The following is an 11,514-nucleotide window of genomic DNA, read 5'->3' on the forward strand; positions in this document are numbered from 1 at the left end:
AATTGATGTGGGTAAAATCTATGGTCAGAGAGTTGAAATTACAACAGGAGGGAACACATCAAGTTGCTATATTTATTGCAAGAAACCTAGTGTTTCATAAACGAACGAAAACACATTGAAGTAGATTGTCACTTTATTGGTAATGTTGTCATAAAAAATAAAATTAATGAGTTTGAAGTATTCTACAACAAACTGAACCTTATACATATATATACTCCAACTTGACAAGGAACTTATGAAGGACAATATTGTTATTTTACACGTTCTATGAAGTCCAACAATTAGACTATCATATTCTTTGTGTTTAGTTTTATCTCTAATTCAATTTTCATGTAATTTGAATACGTAAGGAGATATAAAGGTTCAAGTGTTTTTTAAAGTGATTACGGGTATTGTTATAAAAAAAAAAATTCAAAAATCTATACATGCACTAGGGTCAAGCTCGACTACACACACAGTCTTTTCAGTACTCTGGTTTCTACCTCTCTTCTCTCCCTCTTTCTCCAAAACCCTAAAGTTTACTCTTTTATAAACTTCTTTTCCATCTAGCTACAAAAAACAAAAAAAAAAAACAAAAAATAACAGAAAGTTGTGCTTTCAGAGGTAGGAAAATACTTTCATGAAGAGACCAAATGGGTTCTTAACAGGTATCTTCAGGAGAACAAAATACGTTGTCTCCATCAAATAGCCTAATTCAAAAATGAAATCTTGATTCCTTCTCAGCAATTATCTATATGATGATTACCATTGCCCTATTAGAATAAAACCAGGATGTGAAATGCCATAATTATGGATTAATCACATACTAGTACAACAATTGAGAATCCATTTTACTCCAAAACTAGAAGAATTCAAAATCGAGATATTTACCCCCAGACTTCATGTCTGGGCCAACCATTCTCTTACTGCTACTCCCAACACCAACTGGACCTACACCCTCTGCTGATCCAAATTTCAGTGGTAACTCAGTCTCCACTGGTCTTGGCACCTCCGGCGGGGTGCTGCATCTTATTAATGCCCAGTTCACCCCCTCAAAGAATCGATGCTGTTTTATCTCAGTCGCCCCCCTCTTTACTCCTAGCCGATGCTGAGGTTCTTTCACCAATAAACCTCGAATTAAATCCCGGCTAGAATAATTTGTCGCTGGAGAATCCGGAAATCTAAGCTGCTGCCTCACCACATTGGATAGGGTTTCCCGGTTGTCCATCCCCTTGAATGGTGTCTTGCCATATAGCAGCTCGTGCAAGAAAATTCCAAAGGTCCACCAGTCCACTGCACTCCCATGGCCTTCACCTGTAATGATCTCTGGTGCCAAGTATTCATGAGTACCAACAAAAGACATGGACCTGGCTTGTGTGGGCTCTGCCACGAGTTCTGGCAGGGTTGAGTTAACTACCTGACCTGGCTCAGCATGAGGTTTTCTGTTCTTTTTCTTGTTCTTCTGGGGGAATATCCGTGGCATGAAGCATGCAGGCTGTATACAAACAGAAGAAGGCTCAATGCAAGCAGGCTGCACACAGAATGCACCTCCATTTCGTCTAGAGGGGTCAGACTCCAAGTAGGAGGTCTTTATCAGTGTAGGGCAAACTGCACATCTCAGAGAGAGGTCAAAATCAGAAAGCATTATGTGGCCATCATCACGGACCAGGACATTTTCTGGTTTTAAGTCCCGATAAACTACTCCCAGCATGTGGAGATACTCAAGGGCCAATAACACCTCTGCTGCATAAAACCTGTCTCATGAAGAAAAACTGGAAGTTAAATTTTTTTCAACTTATAAGCTATTGAAACAGATGGAAAAACCAACAAATGGCAAAGTGATAAATTAACTCATTATGCTTGAGTACATAAAAAGCATCTAAATCACAACGTGAGTATATGACATTCTGGAACCAAGTGATTGACAGGCTACATTAGCAAGACTTTGCTGAGACTTTGTTATTAGTAGTCAATAAGTAAATGGTTTATTAATACACATTTGAGCAAGTGCTTTTAAATGTTTTTTTCCCCAGCCAATGCCTCTGATATATGGCTGATTAAACCTGTACTTCCATGGGCTTCCACATTTGAGAGAAAGTTTATCCAATCCCATTAGCAGAATAAACCACTTCAATGCTGTGGAACTAGAAAATCTAAAACTGCTGACCAACACAAAAAGTGAGAAAAGCAGCTAATATCCTAGTTTGTAGACCATAACGTGGGATGCAAGGCCCATCATTTCTACATGTAGGCAATTTGGAAATGGGTAAACAAACAACTATTATTTTCTATCTATAATATCCATTTCATATCCACATCAATCTCTACTTTTAAGTTAAGTCTCTCCAATTGCGACTCAAAAGTAAACTCTTTTCTTGACAAAACACTGTAGCTATACTCCATTTCTTTGTAAATAAGTTGACTTCTGCTTAGTAGGGTAGAAGCAGCTATTCATGCATTGTCCCTCATGAGCTCAATCCCATCACTGGTATGGATGCTGACATACTTGTGTGACATGGACTTCTCTGAACAGATCTGACTAACCACAAGAATCTTCAAGGTAACTGATCATAATGCTCCACTGGGCTTGGCCTATTGCTAACAATTATATGGCCTGCACAATGTCTGGATTCGATGCTTGGGTTTCTTCCAGACATCCAGGGAGAGCCTCTAAGAGTTGAATCCCAAATTTGCTTGCAGGCCTTCCTTAAATCTTATGAGCTTTTGTATTGTTAGCGGAAGCCTCATCTTCTCATAACTTGTTGGAATGTCTTGATTATGACTGCACTTGTGCTTATCCTGAACTGATCCACCTCAGAAGTCCTGCTTAGGATGCATTACAGAAATCAATCTGGCCCATCAAGTGTAATCTAGCATCAGGCTATCATCATATATCTGAGTAATCATGAAGCCAGCAACTATTTCTCCTAAGCTATAAGATAAAGTGTCACACAAACTTTCATGAGCTTGGCAAAATAACCATTCTTGGAAGCTATCCGACTATCTACTGACATTGACTCAAGTAGAAGGAATTTGCCTCAGATGAGTCTCTGCAGATCCTACAGCCAAAGACAGCCTACGAGAGCACATGGGTATTCTATCAGTGAAACAACAGAAAATAGTTCAGCTGGTAGAAGTGCCTAATTACCTATAAGCTGGAGAAGAAAAGAAAAGTTTCCAGGAGCAAGTGTCATTGAAATTAGCTATGACAAAAGTTGCTAGTGTTAACAACCCTAGGAAATAAACAAAACAAAACAAAACATTTTCATGCATTTTAGGGGAAATAAAAGACAAACAATGGCAGGAAAAAATGAACAGCAGACAGAAAATTGCCCAGATTAAAGCATACCTTGCAGCATATTCAGAGAAATGTTTCCCTGGCTGCCGCTGCCTCAAGGTATGGAGATCTCCTCCAGGGCAAAACTCCATAACCAAACATGAGAACCTGTCTGTTTCGAAATGTGTATACAAAGTAGGCAGAAACGGATGATCAAGTAGCTGTAGTATGTCCCTCTCTGTCTGAGCCCGGGTCAATTTCTTCCGACTAGCAAGAGATGCCTTGTCCATCACTTTCATTGCAAAGTAACACCTGGTACCACTTAACTCTGAGAGATACACGCTGCCTATATCACCACATCCAAGACGTTTCAACAATCTGAAGTGACTCATGCCCAAGATGCCATCCCTTGATCTAACCGCAAGAATAGATTTCCATCTAGGATCATTTCCTCTGTGAGGTTTGTTAGCGCTTCCAGTAATGTTACTCCAATTACTATCGTCACTAATGCCACTACTATCACTTGCTCTGCTCATACTAGTCTTTGCACTTTCAAGTGAGTCTCCTCTAACACTTCCTTTGGTACTCTCACAATTTCGTTCCACACTAAGCATTCCATCACTAGCAATCCCATCACTTCTATAAGTACTTGTGCAGCTATTTACTACACTCATAGCTGTGACAATACCAGTGCTATCTATACTGCTATGAGGACTCACATTGCCACTAGGAGGCAAGGATGCATCCCATACACATTCCTTCTCCTCAGTATCTGGAGGCAAAATTGAACTTTCTGTGGTTTGTGTCGCACGGGAAACTAAAAAAGGAGAAGAAGTTGGTTCCAATTCATTAGGCTCCTCAACCGAGCTTTGTGGAGGTGAAAGAACAGCTGGGCCGGGTATCATGCCCGATAATCGAATTGTAAGATCTTCTAAAAATGGACCTTTCATAGACAAACTCTTGGCCAAACATCCTGTCTCAGGTTTGCTTTGATCAATTGCAACATAGACTGTTCTCATCAGATCAGTGTCGACTGGTTCTGGGGGATGACTAGCCCCAGAAAACAAACTCGGCCCACCTTCATCAAAGGAATCACTGCCATTAAAGGGGGGAGCATCGTGTACAAGCTCTTCTGGTTCCTCAAAAGAGTCCTTTCCTTTCCATGTTTTTACGAGAACAGGTACATCTGCAGCTTGATCCCCCTTCCCATTTGAGGGAAACTCTTTCTTTTTTGGCAGACTGGCAAGTAAACTTGCTCGCTGATCTGTCTTTGTAAGCTCTCCCGATGCAGGTATTGTCTTTGATTCAGGAATTTTCTCCATTTTTTATGAATGATTACCATCACACGGAATGTATCTTTCTTGACAGGAGAAAACTCTACTTTAATTTGAGAATCCTAATCAAAGTTAAGAGGTTAACAGCAGACCGCTGCTCCTTTGACCCATTTAGATTAGAGATACCGGGATGGATTTCTTTTGCGAACACATTTAACGGCAAGTTCTATTCATTGTCTCCACGAAGTCCCACAAACTGCAAATCGCAATCCCCACTCAAACGAGCAGAGATTCCATTTCATTCAAGACCTATCAGGAGAGAAAAAAATGTCCATCATTAGAAAAGATTTATTGATCACCACAATCATTAAGATCAATTAGATAATAAACTGACAAATAACAGAACGTTTTCGCGGGATATCAGTAGAAACGTTAAACGAAAATCAAGCATGCTTGGCCTCCAAAACCACCTGTGATTCAAGTCCAAAAAGTGTAGAACACCATCCATCAAAGACCCCATCCAAACAACCCATATGCAAAGCAAAGCACCCACTACAAATACTCACTTCACACAATACCCAGTCGCAAAAACCAACTAAAAATCCCAGTAAATCACTAGATCAAGACCGGAAAACGGAACCCACTTAGAAAATGACAAACTACCTCGCCACAGCCTCAAAAGCAAAATATTAAGAAACATAAAGCGGAAAACCAAAACCCGCCAGAAGAAAAAAACAGACAGAAACCCAGGAACAGAAAAAACCGAAGTTCAAAAACTCCCAAAGACTCTTCCCACTGATGCTCACTTCTTCACCCGCCTTACACATTCACGCCAAAAATAAAAATAAATAAACAAACATAAAAATCAATAAAAAATTCTGAGATCCTCCGATTAGCCCCTCGACAGAGGAAAACAGAACAAACTAAAGATCAAAATGAAAAAGAAAAATCAACCGGAATAATCAGATTTCAAACACACGCACCAAACTTCCCCTTTCCCCTCCAAGCACGCCCCACCCGAAAGCCGAACAGCACAGAGCTAGGGTTGAGAGGTCGAGCTTCAGTCGCTCCACTTCCCTCCCTCGCTGCCGGTTGGTCTCCGCGAAAAGAGAGAGAATTGCAGAGAAGGCACTTGGCGGAGAGCTGAAGCTGCTGCTACTTTCCGCTTTTGCTTTTTCGGTACTTCAGCAAACGCCGAGAAAGCAAGGCGCTTTCACCAGAGGTGGGCTCCACGGTTAGAACACCTCTGGGCCGGATGGACCCCACCGGTGCTCCCTTTCGTGCGACACATGTTTACCAAGGTTCATATTGATCACATAAGCTTCCCAAATCGCTTTTCGGTTTTATACCGGAGATCGAATAATTTACTAAACTGCCCTTACTCTAACTTAGTGATAAAAAACAACATAAACACAAATTAAGGCTTAATTAAGGCTTCTTTCTTCTGTCTGCTTCTTCTTCGTTTTTCAAATCGCACTCACGGATCCTTCAGAGGTTACAGGAGGAGCAGGATCCGCAACATGGAATTTTCTCCCCTCGCGGGATTTTGGATTTGTTATGTGAGGGTAAACATTACGAACGATTTTTTATATATATATATTAAAGTTGGATTTTCTTTGGTTAATCTCCTTGTTCGGTATTCGTATACGGATTGGAGCGCGAACTGATACTGTAATTTGCAGTCGTGGAGAGCGACAGGGGTGAGAGACACAGGTGAGGAGAAAGGGGTTGCAAAGAATGAAGTCTGGGGGCGTTGAGAATGGCGATGGTCCCGAGGGAAAAGCCTGCTTGCTGCTATTGGCGGTTGTGTTATTAATGGTAACATTCCTTTTCGACACAGCTACAGCCAACGCCGCAAGAGACGGCGACTGTTGCTTCGATGAATGCTTGCCCACACTTCCCGGTCCTGATTTTCCTCTCTTGGATCAACCTACCCATGACTGATCGGTCTCAAACGAATCGTCCGTCTTCCCGTCTGTAAAACTCAAAGAGGGATCGGAGTAAAATGCTTGCTAATTGACTCGCAACCACATTCTCTCAGATAATATGACGACGTTCACAATAAACAAAATTGCGTCAATCATCAAGTACAGCAGGAATGTTGTTTCCTAATTCAGCGGAACCCATAAATTCTCATAAATGAGAAGTTCTTGGAATAAGAGTAGGCATTTTCTGCACTAAAATGCTTTTTATAGACTGACCCTTGTTGGGAACTAATCGCATTCCTCGTACTGTATCCATTTTTACAGAATTATCCGATTCAAGAGGCAAACAGAGAGAGCTGAGAACCCCCATTAAAGTATTCAACACAACCTCCAAACCAAGCTACGACCGCCTCCAATGGAGGCCCTCCATCCTCTGTTTCTTTCAAAGGGGGGAAATCGGGAGAAGATAATAATGTCCGTTGTCGTGCATTAGTACGCGACATGAGGCCAGACGCCATTAAATTTCAAGCGAACAGGATAACGCTGATCGGCACACGGGAGAGGAGAAGAGGAAAAGGGGTCCGCAGCGCACGAGTGATGGGAGCTGAGAGAGCTCAGCACTGTCGTCTTCCCATTGGCCCATCATCGACAAAGACGGCACAACGAGAGTCCGGTCTGCATCCCTCGCTTGACCGACAAACCCACACGACAAGGCTGGTGGAGCCAGGCAACCAGCCGGCAGGCTGCGCTTCCCGCCACCCACGTAGGCACCACTTTAAAAGCTGGACATGAGTAGACCCGTAGACTAGGACCACGACTCGCCAAGATCCTCCCCTTTGCTGATTCTTCACAAATTTGCATTATAAGCCACATCTACCTCAAGTCATCAAAAGGGAAGGGACTCTTCAACCCTCCTCATCCATAAGAAGTCACATTTGCACATTAGAGGAGGGGAAGGGCAGTTTGCTCTGTTTTTGTATGGTCTGCTAATCAAACTTCTAATGAGTAACCAAGTTAGTCGATTTTGTTCTTTTCCTCAATTTTTTGTAGTATCAAACTCTCGCCTATCGACGAAATTGCACGACTGTTTATAGTCGATATTACAAAGAAAATTACAAATGATGTTTTTGGTCCATTTCTACTAATCATCTTATTCGATCTCCATGACAAGTTCAAAATGCTTTTATAAAGAGAGGAAAGAGAGATTTTTTGCTTGCCTTTCATTTGGGTTTTGCAATAGGATTTCATCTACTCTTACTGTGGAGAGTATTTTTCTCTTTTCTATTTCTCCCCTCTAATACTATCTTTTAATAAAAATGAAACATAAATGTAAATAGGATTTTTGTTATTTTTTAGCATAAAAAAGAGAGACAAGTAAACTATCTAATTACTTACATTGAAAGGGAACAACTGTGATTTTAAGTATTATAAAGGATGGGTTTTGTATAAAAATACTTGCATTTAATTTAGTTTAATATTTCAAATATATTGGTTTAGCTTATTTATTTATTTTTCTTCTTTTATATTTAATAGTACGATTTTATTCTTATAGTTCCTTGTACATGGTAAAAACATAATGACCTAGGTATATGACATAAAGATGATGAACATAGACCAAGTTTATTTAATTTCATGTTGAAATACGCCCACATCTATAAGGTGGCATTATGGTAAATAGGACAACCCTTCAATAAGAGGTGGCATGACTTTAAGTGGTGTCGCCTTAAGGGTATTTATCTAGAATCCAATAGGCATAGGAAAGATCATCAAGCTCTAACCTCTTGAACTCATTTTCCTCTTGGAATTCATCCCTCACTCTCTCCTCTCCTAAGAGTTAGAGTTCTTTTCTTCTCTCATTCCTTTGAGATCTCTTGTATTTATATGAAAACCCTACAAATTAACATGGTATCAAAAGCGGGCAAAGATCTGACATGGAAAAGGAGAAGAAGATGGAGAGAAAAGGGAGGAAAAAGAGGATGAAGAAAAAAATAAGAGTTTTTCATTTTTTCCTTTAGTCTTATTCTTTCTCAATTCTTGTTTTCCATTAGATTTCTTACTCTTTTACCATAATTTTTATATAGCAAATTATGTAAATTTAGAAAGATATTTGCATCTAGCTTACAATGCAAAAAGAATTTTTGTAATTAGTTTTTTCACAAAGAAAAATCGTTATCTGAAACAGCAAAAGTCAAACAATAGAAAAGTTTTGAGTAGCAACAAAAAACCTCATCTTTTTGGATAGTTTGTACTAACATGACTGAGAATTTATATAGAGATTTCTATCTCAAAGAAAGCTTTGTGAGTCTACTTTCTATCCCAATAAATTATTTTTCAATCACATCTTTATAGAGAGATATATCCGCATTGGAAGAATAAAAAATCATGCGATAACCTGTTGCATGCAAAAATCTGAATTTAAGCCAATTTTTTGCTTCACTTTTTGAGTTGCTAATCTAGGTTAAGTTTTTTTTTTTTTTTCAAACTCTAGTCAAGATTTTACCAACATGAACACCTTTCCTTCTTTAAGAGTTTCATTTCTTTGATCTAATATTACATTAGTTTTCTTAAGAGAAGTAGAAGAAGTAGAAGAAAAAGGTAAGCCATAATGAAGAATTTCACATATTATGGTAATTAAATTTCATGTGACTAGAATATCCAAAAAGGATAAGAACAACATGAAAACTACAAGTAAGATGAATTAAAACAAGGTAATTTTTCAAACAACACAATATCCTAATTTTTTTTCAAGCACACAAGTTTCTTAACAAATATTATTTTCAAAATGAAGTTACAAACACCAGTTTGAAGGAGAGTGTTAAAAGATACCAACGTGTGTAGAGTGATATTATGATAAATACGACAACACTTCAGTAAAAGGTAAATACACACCTCTTCAGTAGAATTTGTCCATTTTCTCTTTCTCTCCTCTTTCCCACGAGAAAAAACCGATTCGAGAATCCCTCACTCGAACCGTGGACCTCAGATGGGTGACTCAACTGAGTTGTGACTCTAGAGTCCAAGAGAATAGTGGATTACTTTATATGTTATTTGATATCCTATTCATATGCCAAAGAGTGGTGTGATGATGAATGAGAAACAACATGGGCACATGAATGAACGAAGCCTTCCTCCTTTAAATGGACGAGTCATATATCATGGCCGGTTGGTGCGAAGATGACGATCTGATTTAGTTACATCGTGATCAAATGATTAGCTACGGATCTCGCGCCTTTTTCTTTTCTCTCCTGGAATTTTGTGGGCTTCTTCTTCTCCCCTCTTTCCTCCTTCAAAAAGCGAGTCCACCAACGCTTTTTTGAGGAATTCCAGTGTTGGAATTAGGGAAAGGGCCCTCTTCCGTTCATGATTCCCTTCTTCGCTGCTTTTGTCTCTGAAAGGGATCTCTGGTGTGGACGCCCTGATTATTAGCTCTCGTTGCTTTGTGCTTTCTTTAATCCAATCTCCCTAGTATTATATGGATTCTGCTTCTCTCTCCCTTCGTCTCCGAACTCCCATAGATTCCCCATCGAAGGCAATACTTTCATCATTCTGAGGTGTTATCTCTGGGCTCAAGTGGGTAACTGTCAAAACTCAAAATCATCGACAGTTTATCTGCAAGATTTTAAAATGGGTATTGCGATTGTGGATACGGATACCGAGGCAGTTACGGAGGGTTTGAGTGGGAGATGGGAAGCATTTGGGTCCACTTCCATTGGTGTTTCTTTCTGGAGGTCAGGATCTGTAAAGGGTGAACTACAGGTGGAGTTGGAAGAACCGAAGAAGACAAATTTGGATTCGAAATCCGTCTCCATTCACATCCACTGGAGAAGCACTTTACACTACCATATTACGTGATTGAAAAGGAATTAGACGGACTGTAGTTTTCCTGGGTTTGACCACCTTTTCTGGGAAATATTCTCGTCTCTGTGGCATTCCCAGAAAGCCTCTTTTCCTGTTATGCGTTTAGATGGGCTTGCAACTTGCCACTGCTGTGTTAAAATCGTCCTTTTCTAGGAAAGAAATTTGATATTTTCGTTTTGGTCGAAAGGAATGATGGTAAGAGAAAGATGAACTGAGAAAAGGAATCGGATGAAAAATCAGAGGATACTAAGTGAGAAAGAAGAAAATATTGCAGGCTCAGCAAAAAGAATCGATTGAATGCTCGTAAATGAGGGATAACCAGATAAAAAGAGGTAAAGCTCCCGGTGATGATCCGACTCGAGAGATGAAATTAGGAAGAGGTAAAGGAGTTTATTTACAAAAATGTAATTTCTTTTTTATGTTTACAATCGTATCATTATCATAATTTTTTCATTAAAATTATTAAAAAATATGAATAGATCTCAAGCTTACATCAGCATAAATGTATAAAATGATAAATAAATATAAAAAAATTAAGTCAATAAATTTAATTTTAATGATAAAATATAAATTACCTTCTATTAGAAGTATTTATTAGGAATTAGACACCCTAATTCAATACTATCGAGAGCAATAATAATCGCAGAAAAAAAAAATCAAGAACAAACACACAATATTTATAAAAGTTTGCCGGACTACATCCCGTCTTTCTGCCGTTATAATCATTCACTATGATGAAGAAGTTTACAAGATAAAATCGCACACACCATTCTCCTTATGCTTTTCTCTAACCTCTCTCTACCTGAACTCGTGATCGTCAATAACTCTAATAACAGCGCCCCCAATTGCTAAGAGAAAACTAACAACCGAAATACAAATATAAAATCCCTAAATTCCTCTTAATGAAACAATAGTCAATATATCGCGTGTTGACTCATCGTAAAGCTTTAATTAGACTCCACAATTTAATAGTGTTACAATATCAACTATAAAATACTTATTCAAAAAATTTCCATATAGTTTTCCAACCTATCTTGGTTGGAAAATCTTACCTGAAAATTATATAATTTTCTTGGTAAGAATTTCCAACTAGAAAAATGTTTCCAAGAAACATACGATACTAATGGTTGCTCAAAACGAATTTCGGCTAACAATACCTTTCCAACATTTCCTGGAAAAGGTACTAAGAGGGCCTTAGCCA

General features: G+C 39.0%; 1 protein-coding gene across 4 annotated transcripts; it reads right to left on the reverse strand.

Moving 5' to 3' along the window:
* Positions 1-665: 665 nt before the first annotated feature.
* On the reverse strand, positions 666-5,590 carry LOC137934112 (serine/threonine-protein kinase D6PK-like). Of its 4 annotated transcripts, none has more exons than XM_068778346.1 (4): positions 5,514-5,590; positions 3,329-4,839; positions 1,402-1,733; positions 666-1,293 (listed from the first exon to the last, which is right to left on the reverse strand). In XM_068778346.1, the coding sequence occupies exons 2-4, from the start codon at positions 4,576-4,578 to the stop codon at positions 842-844; spliced, it is 2,034 nt and encodes a 677-aa protein (XP_068634447.1). In that variant the 5' UTR covers positions 4,579-4,839; positions 5,514-5,590; the 3' UTR covers positions 666-841. The 4 variants fall into 4 exon arrangements, with proteins under 4 accessions (XP_068634447.1, XP_068634446.1, XP_068634445.1 ...); XM_068778345.1 differs by having other exon boundaries at positions 666-1,305; XM_068778347.1 differs by having other exon boundaries at positions 1,088-1,305; positions 1,397-1,733.
* Between the last annotated feature and the right edge of the window lie 5,924 nt (positions 5,591-11,514).

The sequence above is a fragment of the Aristolochia californica genome, unplaced genomic scaffold (assembly GCF_029961685.1).
Source record: "Aristolochia californica isolate CCGP_79_NKW_82.1479 unplaced genomic scaffold, dmAriCali1.0.hap1 SCAF_6, whole genome shotgun sequence".
In the NCBI taxonomy this organism is placed as follows: domain Eukaryota; kingdom Viridiplantae; phylum Streptophyta; class Magnoliopsida; order Piperales; family Aristolochiaceae; genus Aristolochia; species Aristolochia californica.

Excerpts from the sequence above, each read along its gene's own strand:
- LOC137934112 (XM_068778344.1), bottom strand. The coding sequence starts at position 4,578 with ATGGAGAAAATTCCTGAATCAAAGACAATACCTGCATCGGGAGAGCTT. Across the intron at positions 1,734-3,328 it reads TTCTCTGAATATGCTGCAAG|GTTTTATGCAGCAGAGGTGT; the intron begins GTATGCTTTAAT and ends TTCATGAGACAG.